Here is a 21,141-nt window from a genome sequence, read left to right as displayed (position 1 = left end):
GATGTTGTCCTAATTAATAATCCAATTTTAGGACCTCGAGCGATGAGCGCAACTTAAGGGGTTGTTTTTGAAGTACCTTCTCAAGATGATTTTAAAGAAGAATAAATTGGCTACATTATGAGACTAGAAATCTCTCTGCAGACCCAATTGTTTCCGAGATAAATCCTTTCAAAACTTATCAGTTTTTCTTACTTCGCAATTTTTTGCAATATTGTGTCTTTTGAATGAATTTTGACCTTGAAAAACACTAGCAGACTACGTCGGAGGTAAGTGGAACTACTTCCCGCTAGAAATAATACTGAAATATTGCAAAAAATTGCGAAGTTAGAAAAATGAGGAACTTTCAACAGCTTTTTCTCGGAAACTATTGGGTCTTTACTGACGATTCTAGTCTCATATTGTAGCTAATTTAATCTATTTTAAAAACATCTTAAAAGAGTACTTCGAAAAGCACCCCCTTCTCGAAGAAAAAGAAGAAACTCTTTTTTTAAGAAATTTTCTCGCGTTTTTTGATTTTTGACAAAGTTGCGATCGTCGCTCGACGTCACAAACTTGGATTATTCATTAGGACAACATCATAAACAAGTCTGCTTGAAATCAGAACTACCGGATTTGACGTTAGCTTTGATGTATAAACTTACATCGATATTTTGAAAGGCTTTATCTCTTAAAGTATTGGGTCTTCAGAGTCCACTTTCAACGCATATTGTAGAAAATTTAGTCTACTTTAAAAACTTTCTGAAAAGGTTCTATCAAAAAACTAGTCCTTAAGGGTTATATTCGCCAAATTCCGAAAATTTCACGGATTTTCCGATTTTTGGCAAAGTTGCGTTCGGCGCTTGAGGTACATTTTTATGGGTAATATGACCAATTTGATATAAGAATTATCCCCTATTATAAAATCACATGAAAAATTTAATCAAAGTAAACTTTTGATAAAATAAATTAATTAAAAGCCATGCAAATATAAAACTAACTCTACACATCCTCGTCTGTCATATCAATCGATCACTTTGATAGAGCTCTTCTTGCTTTTCGTGTCTAATGGACTTGACACCTCTCCTACTAAGAATTTTGAATAAGTTGTCGAGTTTGCTCAATACTGCAAAATAATTTTACACGTACACTTTCCGATTCGTAATTGTAAAATAGATCAAAGAAAAAATATCACATTATTATATTGCTCTCAATAATTTCTTTTGAGCAACATTAATAAATTGTCTTCTCTATGAATTTAATTCAACATCATCGCACATTAAAAAAATAAAAATAAACTTTAAAAAAAATTAAATATTTTATAGTTTTTTCTTCCTAAGTATTAAACAGTAACCAGTATTTCTTGATATATAAATTTGGAATGTAGTACATAACCTATGCACTCTTCATCTACCAAAACGTATCAATCCAACGTAACCAAATGTAGCGCCAAAAATAAAACAAAAATTTAATGTTTCCATTATAAATTAATAATAATGTTATATTTTGTTACTTGACTTGACTTGGTCTCTGGGAATAAAATCATCAACATTAATTATTAATTTCAATTAACACAGTCATATAAAATGTTTTTTCTTTTATGATGTTATATATAAAAAACCATTTTTAATGACAAATTATAAAATTATCTTTCTTTAAATATAAAAATGTCGTAAAGTTCATAATTTAAAACGTAAGTAAATCTATTCACAAGCATATTTTATGGCATTGAAAAGTGGATAGTGGTTGGACATCATATAAAAATTTTTTACGGTCGAGATATTATAGTTTTTTAATTCATATTACTGTCGAATTAAATAAAATTAAAATTGTTTGACATCTCAAACTATATTTTGGGCCTATGAAATCTAATTTATTCAGTATTTGTTTGTAAATACACAAAAAAAAAAAATGGTGCAAAACAACCATTTTTATATCATAAGATTAACTATAATAGTTTTAATCCATTTTGCTCAGAAACTGTTATGGTAGGATCAAAATGGTCTCAGTAAGATAAATAAAAGTCCCCTTATTAACTCAGTTGGTTAAGGCGTAACCAAGTCGGTTCGATCCCCGCCGTCGCAACAAAATTATTTTTATTAATAGTTTTGATGGGCTGGTGTAGTGCATAGTATATGCATGAAGGATGTGCACTCAGCCTCTGAAATTGAGGAGCTGATAAATGAAATTATCAGCGGAAAGGTGGTAAAACATATATATAGTATAACAGTGGGCTCTATAGCCTAAGTGTGTCCTTCGTGGACAGCCAATATAACCTAACCTAACCTAAGATAAAGAGATCACAAGGTCATAAGAACCAAAGGTCATAAGGTTTTAAAGTGATAGAAATTTAAATTTGACTAATATCAGCTGAGAATTTTTAAATTTGGTATTTGCCCATTATTCCAGTATGTGGGACGTAAAAAAATCCATGCATCCAAACTTTCTGCCGCGTGGTAAATAAGCTCCTGAGTCAATGTGGAGCATTTTCTCTCACAGGACATATAAATGTCACAGCGTTCATTTTCGAGATAGAAGGGAAGGGATAGTTCCCTAACGACCGCACACATGTTAGGTTGTGTTACCAGACATATTCAATCTTCCCTTCCCGACTAATATAAATCAAACCATGTTACCCTTTTCGGGCGTTTGGGAGGAGAGAGGGGGAAATGTCTACCAGCAGTATGTAACGTTTGGGTGATCATTAGGTACTTATTTGGTAAGAAGTTGAATTTTTTCTCAATTTGACTAATTTTATCTCCCCCTTTTCCTCTATCTCGAAAAGGGCTGCTCTTCCATGTGGATCCTTTTTTCTTTTAGGACATATATATGCCAGAGCGGCCATTTCATAAATCGAGAGCAAGGAGGAATTAAAATGAGTAAAAATTGAAAAAAGTTTCTACCCCTTTCCAAATAAATCCCCTAACGACCGCACAAATGTAACGTAATACTAGCAGACATATCCCCTCTTCCCTTCCAGACTAATATTAACCAAACCATGTTAACCTTTTTCGGGCGTTTGGGAGGAGTTAGAGGGGAAATTTGTGCCAGCAGTATGTAACGTATGTGCGATCATTAGGGATATTATTTGTTAACGGACAGAAATTTTTATCAATTTTTACTTATTTTATTTACCCCTAACCCTCTATCTCGAAAATGGTCGCAAAGGATAATAATACTATCCTTTTCTATTTACACTCAGTGTGATAATGACGACATTCACCGTAGTCTTGAAGTGCCCACAGTGCTTGAAGAAATTACGCGGTTCAGTGAAAGTTAACTAACTCGCCTTGAAAGGCACCCAAGTGCTGAAGTAATCAGTCCCTTAGACAATAGTGAAAGAGTAATTAGACTAAATAGACAAAGTGTTCTAGATTTAAGATTTAGATTTACATAAATAGTTTTAATTGTAGTTTACATACTATAAACTCGATTAAGTGACAATCAATGGGTAGTTATCGTTCATGATATGTATTCATCAGACCTATTTATAGTTCCTTTAGGAACTGATAATATAATATTAGGATACCAAAAAACCTAAAAAATTTAAATAAGGTAATTTGTAAATTATACATTCAGCAGAATTTGGACACCCAATATATTATTCAGTACCAATTTGCCCATCATTAGTGCAAGGTCATGTGAATATGTCATTACTTATGTTCTGCTAAATAAAATTATATCTCACTATAGATAATAAAAAAAGAGTTTTTTTTGCAAATAAAAACGATGATTGTGAACAAACCCATTTACTTCCACGATATGTTATGTGATGACCGCGATTGTTTATAATAATCAAACATAGGTAACATACTGTGGTGGTCAATAGCCAGCCAGCTAACCACTCTCAGTTCAGCTTCAGTCCTCAACTCCAGTTACCCATGCTGATCTGATGGTACCACATATGTTTGAAATAATTTATTCTTATCCGGAAATGTAAATCTTCATCTATCTTTTATTTAAAGTAATATAATGTTATGTGTTATATATTATAATAGATTGCACACATTTTTGCTGTAATTAGTTTTAATGCAGTTACTTATGGTATCAGAGCTGGCAACGTCAAGAAAAAGTTGATTTTAAGACGGTTGATTGAATATCACTTTTCTTATTGGAGTTTAATACTAAGGACTCTTATCTAGCGATAGAAAAAAGAACTATAGTTTACAACGCCCATATTTACATAATATTTAACGAAAATGTTTGTTTTAAAAAAGTAGTCTTTTAAGCCATACGCGCATACTATACATTTATAAAAGACTCCAGCACATTTAAACTTTTGATTCAATGATAAAATCAGATGAATTGTTTAAGTATAGTTTACATGTTTTTACTCGAAGCCTTGACATCTTAGCCTTAAAATCGAATAGAAATTAGCGAGGGGTAAAACTATTTATATCCGAATGTATGAAATATATCAGAATATATTAAGTTTTGTCCCAAGTTTATTACGCTTAGAAATATTGATGCTACAGACAAGATTTTGTATTGATCTCCTAATTAGTTCATTTCTGTTTGCCCACCCGCCCATCAACACGAAATTTCTATGAAAAGATACATCGAGCTAAAATCATGCACAGTACCCAAAAAGTGAGCTCAAGTTCGTATAAAAGCAACATAGGCCCATTGGATTCTGGGTGCGTAGGACCTATCTTGTAAATTCTAGTAGATATAATAAAAGTTTAAAACGTGTACACTGTTTCTCATGGAAAACCACTTTTGTTTGAAACATTCGTAAATATATTTGTTTTTCCTGATTCCAAATTATAGCAAACTTTAGTTTCTATTCCCTCAAAAACTATAAAAGATAGAGGTTTGAAAATTTGTAGGTCGCTTCAAATATTGAGTCTATTTATTTTAATTTCACACTTAACCCATCCGATAATATTAAAGGGTTAAATTAATTAAACAGGTCAATTTTGGTGGGGGGAGGGAGTATTATCTCATTTATAAAAAATAATGAAAGCACTGATTTAAATACTGTCTCTGCCTGTCAGTTTATTTTTACTTGTTTTAAAATCATTTTAAGACCATCTTTCTATTTTTTTTACCGATCCTTTTTTTGCAAACTAAATTATAATTGCCAGTTCTTTGTTAACACTGCGCTAGATTCGATAATTAATCAAATAATTAAGAAAAAAAGTCTTCAAATTATTTGAATGTGGTTATAATTTTAATATAAATTTAGTTTAATATCAATAAAGAAAGAATGTAATATTAATTTGCCCAACATAAATTTGGTTGCTTGACAAATGTGCATCCAGCGTTAATAAACGCAGCCGATCTCAGATACTATCTCAGAGTTCAATAAGGAAATATCTAGAATTCATCCGCCTTAAAAAAAACTCTGGAAAACGATGCCAGCGCTCTTACCATATTGGGTACCATACACATACTACATACGTGACGAATATATTTGTAATGTTTATGTGATCGAAATAGTAATAAGTATCTTTTTATTTCAATAAGCTGCAAATATTTATTTCTACAGCGTGTCCCACTGGTAGAACTAACAATAGAAAACAAATATTTCTCTCTACCTTGAAATGTTAAAAAGTTAAAAAAATTTCAAATTTTGTCATTTTATGTCATTTTTTATTTGAAGTATGTCACAAAACTTTCTTATTTTGACACAACAAATGAATGTGCCAATTTTAAAAGTTGTGAATTTATCCCCAAAATTTTTTTGTGGTTGCTTTTCGTCTGACCGATAACGTCTATAGATAACATCCAAAGAACCTAAAATGATCGATTTTTAGATTAACTAGTTTTTGCATTTGGATACATACTTAAGTAAAATATTTAAATATAAATTGCAGATCTATTCAAAATGAGAGCCCAAGCCACAATTCAAAAACTCCCAAAATGGAACAACCACAAAAAGAAATTCAGCAATTTTCATTACTGCCAACAAGTGAACAACAATTAAAGGTCAGTGACATCATAATCGGTTATAATTTTCATTTTTTCAATTTTCATACTTTGTATATATGTAATATAACATCAACGTATATTAAGTTTAGTTCCAAGTTTGTAGCGCTTAAAAATATTGATGCTACTAACAGAATTTTGGTGAAGGTGTTCATAAAATCATCTAGAGTCCATGTTGTCTGTCTGTATGTCTCTCCGCCTATGAACACGATAACTGAAAACCAAAAGAAATATCGTACTGAAATTTTATAGTGTGCTCAGGACGTAAAAAATGAGGTTGAGTTCGTAAATGAGCAACATATGTCAAGATCTTGGGTCCGTAGAACCTATCTTGTGAACCGTTAGAGATAGGTCAAAAGTTTAAATATAAAAAACTTCGCTGTTTATCCGTGATGGCCCAAATTAGGACAAAACTTTGGTGTCCATATTCTACAAAGCTTTAAAAGATATGGATTTGAAAATTTATAGATAGCTTCAACTAGTGCCGAAAGGCCGCCTTAATTGTGTCGGTTTTTTAAACTCTTCTAATTTATAAAAAAAAGTTGCAAGCACTGGCATTCAACACTTTCTATACAGGGTATTTAAACAATTAACTCAGTAAATTGCTTGTTTTCACTTCTTAATATTGGCTTTTTAATTGACTGCCCGAGTAAGATATTATTTTAACTTTTGAGTATTTATTTCTCTTGATTATTCCGTAGAACGTATTTTATCTTAAACCATTTCCTTTGCTAGTCTTTGGTTACCTCTTATGTGAGTGGGGTTAATTTTCTGGATTTTCCCAAATGGTCATATGTGTACTCAGGAATTTTGTTCTAAGGTGGGAATCAGAATTATTTGACCAACAATTTCATAAATTCAAAAATATGTTGGCATTACCACATACATTACCATTTTGATAATAGTAAATCCAAATCCAGGGGGGAGTAAACTTGCTCAGCTTTCCACTCGGTACGTTCAAGCTAGTGAGAGAATAGGAAAAACATTTGAATAAAATAAATAGTATATTGAAAAATATTTATTGAATTCATAAAATAACAGCTTTATACAATACAAAAAAAAAATGAATATTTGTGTGAAGCTAAAATTTGTCCCACTTGATTATTTATCATTTTATTATTTTTCGGAATTATTAAATTTTTGTAAAAAAAGGAAGAATTTTATATTCATATGGGATTGCACTTCCCTATTTGCATTTAAATAAAGATATATTTCAAAAAAATGCTGTCTCATTTCAAAAAAAAAAAAAAATAGAAAATGATTACAATTTTTTCTCAAATAGAAGATAATTATAAGTTAAAAAATTTATTTAGTCATGACAAAATTCGTTTGTTTGTATGGGACAAATTATATCCATCCTTCAGTGAAAAATGATTAACAAAAATTAAAATAATAATAATAATATTAATAAAATAATATATATTTTTTAAATAATAAATTAATATTTATATTTATTTACATGAAATAAAAAAAGAAAAAAACTTAAATAGCACTTTGTGTGTTCTTAAGACGTATACTTAAAATATGTTTTTTAAGATTGGTTCGAGAAATAATTCTTAAAAAGATGAAAATTGTTTTTATCAATTTATTTACACATTTCAATTCATTTTACATCTAAACATAAATACCCGATTTAAAAAGCGTATGCCTGTGCGTGGTAATCGAACCCACAACTAGTAGCATTCCTGACCAGTAATCGAAGGATAGTCTACGAATGCTTCGAGGGGCTGAATCATCTGGCACTGAGCAACACAGTCAGGCTGATCTGGGTACCGAGTATTTCTGACGTTAAAGGGAATGAAGCAGCAGACTCCTTGGCACGAGAGGAGGTGTATCAAACGCCCCTTTCGCCCTATTCCCTCAGCAAGATGCTCCTAAATTTTTCGAACCAAGAATAGTTACGACAAGCTTATCTTGAATAATGGGACTTTACGCAGTGCATGCGACAGGTCAAACTATGTATAACCACACCTAGGCCATTCGACTGACTGTGCTCGTCTGAAACTTGCTAGAGCACCTTTGAGGAAGGTAGTAGGACCGTTGAAAGGTGACTGTCGGTTGAACTATCACTTTTATAACACATAATGATCTCTAATAATTCCACATGTAGAGCCTCTATGGAGGATGACGAAACCTTCATACATGTTATTCGCACCTGCAGAAATATGTAGGGGGTCAGATTCAGAATGTTCAGTGTCCGACATCTTGGATCCATCAATCCAGGGAGAGGTAACGAAGGAGAAGCTGTGCGCTTTCTGCGCGGCATCTGGCCTCGACAGAATCCTATAGCTTCACCCGATTTTCATAGCGCCTCTTACCCGAAAGCGTCTCGCCTTCGGGTGACAGGTCGTTCTCAAGGAGGGCATAGAGCACTCTTGATCTAGGTGCTGGAGACTCACTCACTGCATCGTTTTTTTTTTTTTTTTTTTTTTTTTGTTATTATTATTCCTGATCAGCATATCAGATATTGATACCAAAAAAGTTTACAATTATACGGGCGTAGTTGATGTCAAAATGAGTATCAGTGTTCTCCGTTAGTCAAACGTAGCCTTAGAAGGCACAGTTTTCTTACATTGGATGGACAGACACTAAATTTACAAAATAATTAAATACAATGAAAACAATTTTCAACTTTAGCATTTGAGTTTCACTCAAATGACTGGTCAAAATTCAATATTCAAGCTCAGATTCAACACAATCTTGAAAATTATCATTCTTTAATTTTAATCGGAGTCAATCATGTGATTTTAAATTAAATGAAATCAAAGTCGTGATAAAATCTGTCAATCGATTTTTGTAACACATCAGCACCTTTAATGTGAAAAAACGTGAAGAATATTGCCCATGGCAAAGTATACAGAATAAATTTGGAGCTTAATTGAAAATTAAGTTTCATATTTACTTTGAAAATTGTCTTACTAAATTTATTTAGAACCCATGTTTGTTCTCAAAGAAAATTATGGTAGTTCGCGCACGATTCAGTAAAAATTTCAAAATACGGGAACGGGTCCCACAGCAAGATTAGCTTGTACGTAGTGGCTATCGATAGTAGAAAGTCTTTAACAAGCAAAAGGTAGACGTGCGGACCTACTGTATTGCCTATTCGCTGTAACTACTATACCCTCAATACAGTACACAGTATGGCGTTCACACCGATACTGACATAGTGATATCCAAAAAAAAACTTCTTACCGTGTATACACGGAAGAACTTATTCATTGGGCTTTAAAATAATTTTAATTTTCATTCACATTTACGACTAATAAAATTTAGTAAGAAACATCCATTTTGGAAAAATGAATATCTGTATAAAGAAATATTTATAAAAGTGGTGGGGTTTTGAAACGGTGCAATAAAATTCCATAAAACTAAATGTTCTTTAAAACGGGTACAAATTAGTGCATGACAGACACTTATTTCTACAGCACGTGTTAAAGGTGTTATTGTGATATTTTCATTTTCAAGGTCGCTTAACTAGTACGAAAAATCATATTTTAAAACAAGGCTATTAGTACAGTCCCCTAAGCTATTTACCATTCAAAATTATAAACAAGTCAAAAATTGTTAAATGTTTGATATTCGAAAATTACGGAGGGCTTTCGATTCATCCCTTCCTTCGACGCCAAGTTTGTAATTCTCGACAAGCATGTCAATTGACAAGCATGTCCTGAACAAGAACATACAATTTTATTTTCATCAAATATTATTTGCAAATTTTCAACTTGTCTGTAATTTTTGAGTGGTTTCAGTACAAAAACATTTCTGGTAACTGTATTTTAAGTGAATCAACAATTCACATTTTCAGTCTCAAATCTTGAAACAATATCCTCTCTAATTGTGAATTAATCAAAATAAACAAATGAGTATGCAACGCAGGAGGAGTGAATCAGAGATACATATATCTCTTCAGATTCCAAGGAGTTTATTGAAGTACATATACGGGAAAAAAATTTGTGATTAAGTCGCCAGTATACCTCCTTCAACAGCTTTCATCCAAGGGCATTTTCAACAAATGAGTCATAAGAGCAATTGAATTTTTTTAGATATATACCTTTAACTATAAAAATCTCATATCCAAATACAAAAAAACATTAGTATTATTTAAGATTTTGAGATTCCTTTCGTTCGATTATGTCAAAAAAATTAAAAACTTAGTAACAAAAATAATACGTACAAGACTTTAAACTTATTGGATGAAAGATGTTGCAAAGCCGGATATGTCAAGCATTTAACTCTTTATTTTTAGGGTCAGCCTTTACGGTGAGTCGTTTATAAAGTAAACTGCCTATTCTGTTATCGATACATGTGTTCTAAAATTCCACAAAAATTTATCAAGGTAAATTGGATCATCTTTGTTTTCCTAATCTCAAATATTGAAAATATCAATCAATGCTTATGATTTTATAAATCAAAAAAACCCTATTTCTCCAATTTTTGTATACCGTTTCCCTTCCACAGAAATAGTCAAATATTGATATTTTGAATCAAGTAAAGCTACCCTAGGTTTTCTGGATCATTTCACTCAAAATGACCCAGAAAACCTCTTGCGATTTGTCGTAAAATTCACCTTTTCAAGTTATTGGAAGTTTAACGTTTGGAAAAATTACAAAAAGATAATTTTCAAAGCTGAAAAACAATACCACGAAAATTAAATTTTTGTACTTCCTATCCTAAAATCCTAAAATGGAAAAAATGAGATAATTTGATAATTAAATAAAGACAACAAATTAAACCATTTAATCACTTTATATTTTTGTGAAAGTCTCTTCCATATTCTGACCGAAGTTTTTTCAATTTTTCCCATAATCTTCAGATCGAAATTTGGTCAAAAGCTTTTTCTTTGCATTTTTTTTTCAGCTTATTCAGAAAGTGAAGAGGTCTGCAGTCAATTATATTAAAATTGCCAAGCGCGAGATATGATTCAGTCAATATAGACGAAAAAAAGGCCGGACCTGGAAAAAATTACAATACTGACTCTGAGGTTATAGATCGTTAGGGGGGCATGTAAATAACTTTAAAAAAAATTAAGAGAATTTTTCGTTCCGCTGTTTTTGAGAAAATCCAAAAAAATGGGGGAAAAAAATTTGGAATGCGTTTTTCTCGGAATCTATTGGTTTAAGGGAAAAGTTTTTCAAATAAAAAATGTAGAAGACATTGTCAGCTACATTTTATGTCATTGGAGCAACGTCATACGAGTTAAATTACAAAAAGCAGGTGGCGTTAAAGTATCAAAAAAGGGTTTTTCACGATTTTCATTAAGAAAAAATGATGTTTTTGTAAAAGTGTAAATGAGAAAGTTGTTTGACTCAAAATTAGCTTCAACTTTTATTTAAACAATTTTTATGAAAAACTTACCGTTTCCGAGCTATAGTAAAACAATGTATGTTTAAAATAAACCAAGAAAATAAAAAGGAAATCAAGTACTCCTTTTCAAAATTTTAAAAAACTTAACTTTCAGATTTTTTAGCCAGCTGTATTTCAAAAACGGTAAGTTTTACAAAAAAATTGTTTAAATAAAAGTTGAAGCTAATTTTGAGTCAAACAACTTTTTCATTTACACTTTTACAAAAAAATCATTTTTTCTTAATGAAAACCGTGGAAAACCCTTTTTTTGATACTTTAACGCCACCTACTTTTTGTAATTTAACTCGTATGACATTGCTCCAATGACATAAAATGTAGCTGACATCGCTTCTACATTTTTTATTTGAAAAACTTTTCCCTTAAATCAATAGATTCCGAGAAAAACGCATTCCAAATTTTTTTTCCCATTTTTTTGGATTTTCTCAAAAACAGCGGAACGAAAAATTCTCTTAATTTTTTTTTAAGTTATTTACATGCCCCCCTAACGATCTATAACCTCAGAGTCAGTATTGTAATTTTTTCCAGTCAAAATGCCAGATTTACTGTACCAATACGATACTTTCCTTTCTTAGATATTTTTCACGTGTTCTGGATTTGATATGACAAGTTTTAAGTTTTTCTACTTTCCTATAAAGAAAAGGCATTATCACCATACCGAGATAACAAATATCAAATACAAACGCTCCTAAGGAAGTTTCACTTCAAAAGTGAAAGAATTCAACAACTTTTTCTCCTCGTCTTGTCTTGTTAAGAAGCCTCCTGATCCTATATTGTTTAAATATAATCTTTTAATACCCATCACCCTTCTTTCTCATATAGAAAAACCCCTCCTCCACGTCACAATAAAAGTAAGAAAATTAATTTAAAAAATATGTAGGTACTTTTTTTCTTTTAAATACAACCACATTTAATAAGTATATAACGTAAAACATTTTTAATTATATATATTTTAAATATAAGTTTAAAAATTATCAACGATTAATTTATTTTTTACATGTTTCATAAATTATTTTAATTTTATTTTTAAAAAAATCTCTAGAATATTTTTCGAGCAAACGATGATACACTTACAGGATATGTTCTAACTGTAAAACTTTCGATGAAAACAGAGATATAGTGGAATGTTTAAAACGCAATTATAAAAATTAAATTAATCGACGACAAATTACATTCTTGTTTTCCCTAAATATATTTCTAAGTAAGTTTGTTTTGTTTGAAACACTTAAATAAATTAGGAAACAACGGAAATAGTGACATTAATCGCTAAGTTACCATTTTCAGCAAATAATTTTGCTATGGACGTATCAAATACTAAACAATCTGAATTTCGTATTGCGGATGCAACACCCTCATGTATTGATCGTGGCATTGCCTCCCATGTTAAACGACGTCTATGTCCATTCAATTCTAATCTATATGCAAAATTTTCCGCCTGTTTACGTGGCCCGATTAATTGTACAATTGCAAAAAATTGGGTATGACCATCAAATTTCTCTTGTTTCTCTAAGACTAGCATAAAATTTTGTCCAAAGCAACTTTGCATCATTACCCAATCAACAGCACCCGGTAAATTAATATCCGTGGCAAGAAACACGATATCTTCCCCTTGTAATGTCGTTATACTTTTATGGGAGGATTCTAAGTGTTTCATCACACCATTTAATTTACCCTGCCATACGCATGATGCGCCCGGACAAGGACAACTATATGGTCGAAATTCACATATTTCTTCGTGATCCTCTTTTTTACCAGCTAAAAATTTTTCTTTGCATCCAGTGCTCACATGTTTGCATGGAAATTCAACCATCATTGCGACTTGTTCCAAACCCAAATTTCGTATATTACCTAATTCACCACGACATGTGGGACAATTTGCTAAACGTGGTCGACAATTCGAACATAATAAATGCCCATTCGAGCATTGGAATATTGGTGGTAAAACATAGTCCATACATACTGGACATTCAAATATACTTGTTAAATTTGCTGGGGTTGCACTAATTGATGATGTGGATGCTGTAGCTTCTGGAACGGTGACGGATACAACCGTGCTAGAATTTGAGTATGAAGAAACAACAGCACCACGTCGTTTGGAATTCATGTCTTCCACGTTTGCAATATTTTCTAAACGTTCCCGAAATCGTTCACGAACACGTGATAAAACTACGGTATTTTCACTCGCACCACTATTGTTGTTGCTGTTGTTTTGAAGTGGTGCACGTATTGCTTGCAATGTATTTCTGGATAATGTATTCCGATTCCCACCTGACTGTTTAAAGTTGAGTTTTAGTGGCATCTTTCATCTCTCCTGACATTTTAGCCTGAAACAAAATATTTTATCCTTTTTTTGTGATTTCAATTACAATTACATAAACGTTTCCTTATTACAATTACATAAACGTTTCCTTTTAAACTTGTATTTTCGGTATTCCAACCTTATAAAAATGCAAATAAAGCCTGGAACGATTAAATACATATACTAGAACTACGACCGCTAAATTAGAGACAGTTCATAAAAAAAAATAGACGGTTGGACATGACAAAACTATACGAACAGAACTCCAAATGTAAATTTTTTGAAATTATTTCCAATAAGAGCGCATTTCTTATCTTAATAATATCGAGTCTTGAGAGTTGAAATATTTAATCGTTTTCAAACTTTTTCTGCATAGTAACATTTTTTTTTAACGATTCAGAAATTCTAGATCATTTCTTAAATGAAAATAGTCCCTAGCAATGGAAACTACACGGTAAGAAATGCATGGCGTTTACTACAATTCTGATATAATATAGAGAAAGATGCAAATAGTAGCTATGTTAGTATAAGTTATATTATAATATTGAATAGAGCTATCCACCAGAAGTATTGTGAGTATCGCCAACCAGTATGAGCCTGACGCGTTCGCCATAACTATTGTTAATATTACTATTCCCTCAATACAGACATAGTAATATCCACAATAAATTTCTTACCGTGAAGATACTAAGAACCAATGATGGATTTTTTTTATAAATGCAACTTTATTCAAAGCTGAAAGATTCTGTCTACCGAAACGATAAGAGAATTATTTTAGTCCCTTAAAAATCGAATTCAAATTTGTTCCGAAAAAATTTATAAAAATAATCAAAAGCTCAAAGTAAGGAGAATTTTATCTGACAATATAACGAAATCTTTATAAAAAATTTATCATTAGCTCTTAGTCCACAACCTCCTTATTAATATTATTTAGATTATTTTTCAAAAGTTTAATAAATCTAGTAAATGTAGATATTATATTCATAAAATTTCTGAATTAAATTACCTTTCTTAAATTTATGACTTTATTTGAAAATTTCACAAAAGATTTCATGTCAAGAAAATATATTTTTTTGGAAATATCTTAGTTTAGATATTAACAGAAAATCATTTTCTTGGAAATGATACTATCTAATATTTAAACTTTTTTTGCTCACTAAAAAATAAATTTTTCTTAAAAATAAAAGTCTTTTGTGGAAGATTTTCCAACAGGGAAACTTTTTTTTCTACATTTACTTGAAATATTTAACAATTACATTTATTTAAAGCATATGACAAAACCGTGCAAAAACACACAAAACACGTAAAAATAATAGTGCCAAAATAATATAAATTTGCAAATGAAAAACAAAATGTTAAAAATTACGTAAAAAAAGAAAACCAAAATTAGTATGTACAAATGAAATGAAGGTAATTTTACAAGTGTTACTGTTGTTAAAACTTGAGTTTAAAAGACCTTGACTGAAAAAACAATAATTTAATATTTTTATTACGCCTGTGTAATTTTTTTCAATCAGAATATGCCCGAAGAAATACGAACTTTTCTTGGAATAAAAGTAATCCTTTTCACTCGTAATTCATTAACATTCTGTGAGTAAACGACTGATTTGTTGCTTCTTTGGGATATAATTTCGTTATCAAGTTTCGTTATCAGTAATAATGGAGCCCCCAAAATAGGGCATCACAAGACAGCCCGAAGTGCATTTACGAAGACTAAAAATAGAGAAAAAGACAATTTCTTATGGAAGGGCACTACATGTGTTTGATACTTTTTCAATATTAAACGTCTATTTAATTATCAAGTATTCCAGATTGTATCAAAACCATTTGGATTAGTTCTTTTTATTTGAAGAGAAATAAAAGCAAACACCCAAACACTTTATAATACTACAAACCCATGAAACATTTTTTTTTCCTAAAAGTATGAATACCATCGAATTACCTCTTCAACTGATTTTTTCGGTAATAATACGGACAGTTTAAAAAAGCAAATCTTTTAAACTTATTTTTGTCATAAATAACAATTGTAAAAATCACCTAGATATACAAAAAATATTGGCACATTATTACTTACGACTCTTGCAGTCCTGCACGAATTCATGTGGCCTGAGTAATCCCAGTTCACAACTGTAACAAAAATATGAAAATATTCAAAATACAAATTTTTCATTCTATTCATTCTAACGAAAATAAACATTAAACGGTGTTCACAGTGATAGGAATTTGGGGATTTTATCATTTAAGAGGCGAAAACTTAAGGACACAAAGAAAATACAAGGTAAAGTTTACATTTTAATTCTAAATACAAAGTGATTCAAATATCGTATATTTCTTCTATAATAACTCATTGAAATTTCAACATCAAACCTAGGAACCCAAGAATTAAATTTTTCAAATTGAATTTCGGGAACTTAATTTCTTTGCTTTGGAAATACAATACCTTTACTCAAACCTCAAGATATATCTCTTACAAGAAAAACTTCTATTGATTAGTGAAAATTTATTTTTCACTAATCAATATTATCATTGTTATTATTGTTAATTAATCAAACCTTATACAATCGATTTCAAATTTCATCCACAGTTATTATTGATTTTTCAGTTATTATATAACAATTCGATGAGCAATAAGTTTATTATTTCTACCAATCATTAAGGATCGAAAATAATTATGAAGTATTTATTTTTACAAAATTGTTGTCATAGTAATTAAGAATACAAAATACGAGGTGTTCCCGTGTTAAATGGCCAAACTTAAAATATAAAAAACCCTCAAAATAAACGAAAATTTTATCTGAAACTTTGGCCGAAGGTTAAGAGATACAGATTTTTTAAGTTAACTATAGAAGTTAATAATATTGAAACAGTTTAGCTTTATCATGTTTATTGCATTTGTTAGTTGGTTAACATTAACCAAAATAATTTATAATTATTAAATTTTATATTCAAAATAAGAACCTCCAGTAGTTTGGAGGCAAGCATTGCGTCTAAAATTGGCTAGATCACAATTACGCCTGTAATTTCTTCACATAATTGTTCAATTAATTTTGGTAACTGTAAAGCAATAAAAAAGAAAAGTGAAAATAAACAATTGACTGAATTAATTGTTGAAATACCCTGCATATCTTTTATGATTTTTTAGAAAATGAACACCAAAGTTTTGGCCTAATTTGCTCCCTCGCGGCAAAACGATGTTTACGAAAAAATGTTACAAACAATAACTATTTTTTTATAAGGAACAATTTATATTTTACTTTTGTTCTATCTCTAACGGTTTACAGGATAGGCCCTACGGACCCAAGACCTTATTGACCTATGTTGCTCATTTACAAACTCAAACTCACTTTTCACGTTCCAAGCATGCTATAAATATAAATTTCAGCTTGATATCTCTTTTCGTTTTTCAAACGGAAATGGACAAATTGTTAATATTATTACAATTGAAAATTATTAATGTTATGAAAACTTGGAAAGCGTTGCAAACTTGGGGCTAAAATTAAAATACCTTGATATATATTATATATGTACAAGGTATTAAAAACAGAGATTATTTCCTTATGATTTTTTAACTCCACAAATCGATTCATCTTGAACGGAACATTTATGATCAACTTTAAATAATTTTAAGTTTTTGTGAGGTTCCATTTACCTATATTTATGAATTGAGACTTTCTGCACTTTGGTATATCAAAAATTGCAAACATGCTCTCGATGGTCGATAAAAAAGGGAAAATTTGTGTACTATTCTCGTTTACTTTGATATATACGTAGCTTAAATGAATTTTCGTGAATTCTTCACATTTAATGATTTTAAATTTATTGTAAATTTATCAAATTTTAAATAGGAACATATAGTGCCAGTCCATAATGATGTTAGCGCTAGTCAGTGAATACACAGATTTCCACATCACCCATGAGGTACTGTGTATTGGGATTCGTTTCCGTTATTTTCCCGTTCTTGTTAGGATAGGAATTCCGTAAAATTCGTTCTTAGCTGACGTCTATGTCACGAAAGAGATAAGTATGCGAAAGAAGTTAATCGGACCGATAGTTTCGAAGATTTTTTGATGAGTCAGTCAGTGGTAAATCGCTTATACATACATATAGATTGAATGATATGCAGCTAGGATTGCCAACTTTTTTCGACAAAAAAAAGTATCAAATTGTTTGAATAAGAAAAAATTTTGGATGCTTTTAGCACATGCAATCAACTTTTTATTATCTTTGAAAGTTTCAAAGATAATTTTACAATCAAAACTTTAGTACTGAACAGAGATAATTAAGAAATAATTTTTTTTTATGTTTAGTAAGCCATCAGATACTTTTTAAGCATATATTATCATTTGTCAACTGCCTTTTTCTCTGAAAAGTCTTTATCATTTTTAGTACTCAATAGTATTCTGTACATTTTATAAAGACTTTACGCATGGCTCCGATACCAGCGGACATAAAAGCAGTATTTTGTATACTTTTGTATACTTTTGTAGAACAGCAAAAGTATTAACGAACGAAAAAAAGTATGTTAGTGTTTTTAACAGTATGGTTGGGAACGCAACAGCAGCGCCCATATCATTTTTGCTTCTATTCATATCATTTTTGTTTTGATTTTCAATCAACAGAGAAAAAATCAAATTGAAAACTAATTTAATTTAAAAAAGTTCTTTTTAAAAATTTCAAACTTACATAAATACTTACGGACTCTCGTATACTATAAAAGTTAAAAGTGTATCAATTCCCAGTTCGTAAACAAATAGGTAATATAAAGTTTTTAAGCAATATTGTGTATTCCTCCATATATATAGTTTATATATTAATAAAGGTATAGATAAACTCATACGAAGCTTGGATATCTTGGGCATGGCTAAAATGGCAGTAGCAACAGCGGGGTATAAAACACATTATTAACTATATGGGTGTATAGCGCTAACATCATTATCACGTCGTAACATACAAAACTTTTAACTCGAAAACATTAAACATTATATTGTGTGTCTGTACTCAGTTCTTCTTGCTATATATGTATGTTAACGTCCCCAACAATACTCTTAGTTTGAAACTTCGTCATATAAAATTCATGATTATAATATATATTTTATGGACTTAAAACCATTAACTATTACATGAATATACTAGATCAACCACGAGGTTAAATTAACAAATATCAGTTTTGGACCTTTGTAGTTCGATAAAACGTGAAAATTCTTGGGTTTATGTCAATAAGGTTTTGTTGTGCAAGGAAGTTTTGTTCATACCAATTCGTCAATAGTATCGGAAATCTTTGAATTGATTTGTAGTGTAAACTTATTTTTTTAAATTGTCCAATATTGGGTTTAAAGGATTCGCATAAAAAAAAATTTAAAAATGAGTCTACATTTACTTTATTTTGATATACTTTCTCCCGCGATCAAAAAAGGATAATATTCGCTGTCACTGAGTCCAAACTTTAAGACAGAAAATGAGAAAATCTATTGATGCCGATGATGAAGTAAAGGCAGGAGAAGATATAAATTAATTGTGCAAAATTTAATAGTCAATCGAAGCTGATTTACCTTGGACCTTGACACTTTAAATAAACAATATAATTATAAACGAATAATTAATTAGTAGGTATTTTTATTTGAGCAAGCATAGTGAACATGAAATTTACAAAATTTAAAAAACCCCCTAGTTCCGGAGTTCCGTACCCGAAAACCGTTTTCGGGTACGGAATCCTAAACTTGCACTTGACACGTATCTAAGAACACTCTCCATTAAATTACCTTTTTCATTAGAGCCTTCTCCAAACTGAGCCGATTTTGAAGTCATCCCCTATTTTTGATTTGTTCCGGGTACGAAACCCTAAGCACGCACTTAAAACATAGCTAAGAACACTCCTCATTAAATCATATTTCAATCCGTTTAGGCACTACGATGCCACAGACAGACACACATAGCGTTCAAACACCTCTTTTTTTGGTTCGAGGGTTAAAAATAAATTATACATCTGAATAACTTTTCAACTTCAAATTCCATCATTAATTTTAAAAATTTAATTTTCATTTTGAAAGTTTTATTCAATTTAAATTTGGAATAGGTCTTTTATCCAAGTTTATTGTTTCCTTGTCCAGTTTTTTAATGAAGGTGCTTTCAAAGGCAGCCAATTCGAATTAATTCGAAAAATTCGGCAGTCCCAATTTATTATCTTTATTAATACTTTTATTCAAAGTAATTGTTCTCAGTGATCACCGATTTTTTTAATGCAATGTTCAGGTTTTAGCCTGCCATTTTCCTAAGACGTCTTTCAATGACTGGAAACTGAAATGTCTGTGTTCTGATTTGATATTCTTCTAATGGTACATTTTTCACGATATATTCGAAAAGCTCTTACACCATTTTAGTATACCTTCCGATAGATTAAAAGAATACTTGTTTTTTCTGTAGAAGAGAACAAATGTATGATATCTCCCACTATTATAAATCGACTTAAAACTAATGGGAATTGTATAAATAATATCCTTAATTAACATTTAAAAAAATTCTGACAATAAGCTCATAGAGATAACAACTTTAACAAAATGTTAAAGCCCTAGATGTTTATTAATTTGTCTACTTTAAAACCACCAAGTCTATGGGTCATAAAAACAAAAATACGATAAAAAAATCCAGCGTCTCATCCAATGTTCACAATGTCATTATTACATTAGCGTTGTGATACATAAATATAATAATAATATTATAAGAAGTAACAAAAAATAAACCACAGCTAGTGGGTCTTTTTAATATTATTAAGGTATCCTCCTCAGTCTTACACATACAATATCCCGCAGTTTATATAACATGTTAATATCGAGACAAATTGAGAATCATGAGTTTAGCAAAGTAACACAACGGATACGGTGGCGGGTTATTATCATTATTAGTTGAAATATATGTGTTTATTCCCATTATTAAATAATATTATTAGAAAAAAAAAAGAGACGCGTGCGATCAACGACGTCACTTTAATGATAATGCATTTTTTTTTTTTTTGAAACAATATATACCTAATAGCACATCGTCACCTTACATATAACACTATACTTATTAATACTGGATATATAAATAGAAAGTATTTTATTAGGAACAAGCTTTTATTGTACTAAAAAGTAGAAAATAGTTTTTCTTATGCGTCACTCATACATGACTATTGGATGCTCAATTTAAAATATCAAGATCATTCGAAGCACCTCATGCTTTTACAAATGTATAAGTGAACCAAAGAAAAATTATTTTCTACTTTATATTATAATAAAAGCTTGTTCCTAAAAAAGGATTTTTTACTATAATTTTTAATATAAAATTGAAAAAATTCGTAGCGCAGGAGCTGCGTTACCTAAGCGAATTTCCTCACAGATTGAAAAAATATTACATTTTTCTAAAAATCGAATATTGCATTTACAATTTTTCAATTTTTTTTTTTTTTTTTCGATAACTAGAGAAAATCCCAAGAGTACTTTTTTGCTTAAAATTGACCAAAAAAAAAAAAAAAAAATGTATACGTATGTCAAATATTTCGGAATCGATGGGGATATCTGGTTGTTACTTAAACCATAAAA

The 21,141-nt window shown here is 30.4% G+C and overlaps 1 protein-coding gene across 3 annotated transcripts in view; it reads right to left on the bottom strand.

Annotated features, from left to right (window-relative positions):
• The window catches only part of LOC123293927 (E3 ubiquitin-protein ligase SIAH1B-like), a 145,168-nt gene that overhangs the window by 49,318 nt on the left and 74,709 nt on the right, over positions 1-21,141 (bottom strand). For 2 of the 3 annotated variants that reach the window (XM_044874925.1, XM_044874926.1), the window contains 2 exons: positions 15,642-15,694; positions 12,304-13,592 (listed from right to left, as the gene is read on the bottom strand). The exons of the other annotated variant lie outside the window; for it this stretch is intronic. In XM_044874925.1, the coding sequence (XP_044730860.1) occupies positions 12,503-13,567 (1,065 nt within the window). In that variant the 5' untranslated portion in view covers positions 13,568-13,592; positions 15,642-15,694 and the 3' untranslated portion in view covers positions 12,304-12,502. Of the gene's footprint in view, positions 1-12,303; positions 13,593-15,641; positions 15,695-21,141 lie in introns of those variants that run through there. 3 annotated transcript variants of the gene reach the window in all.

Source organism: Chrysoperla carnea, chromosome 2 (assembly GCF_905475395.1).
Source record: "Chrysoperla carnea chromosome 2, inChrCarn1.1, whole genome shotgun sequence".
Classification (NCBI taxonomy): domain Eukaryota; kingdom Metazoa; phylum Arthropoda; class Insecta; order Neuroptera; family Chrysopidae; genus Chrysoperla; species Chrysoperla carnea.
This window is presented reverse-complemented; position numbering and strand designations above follow the sequence as displayed.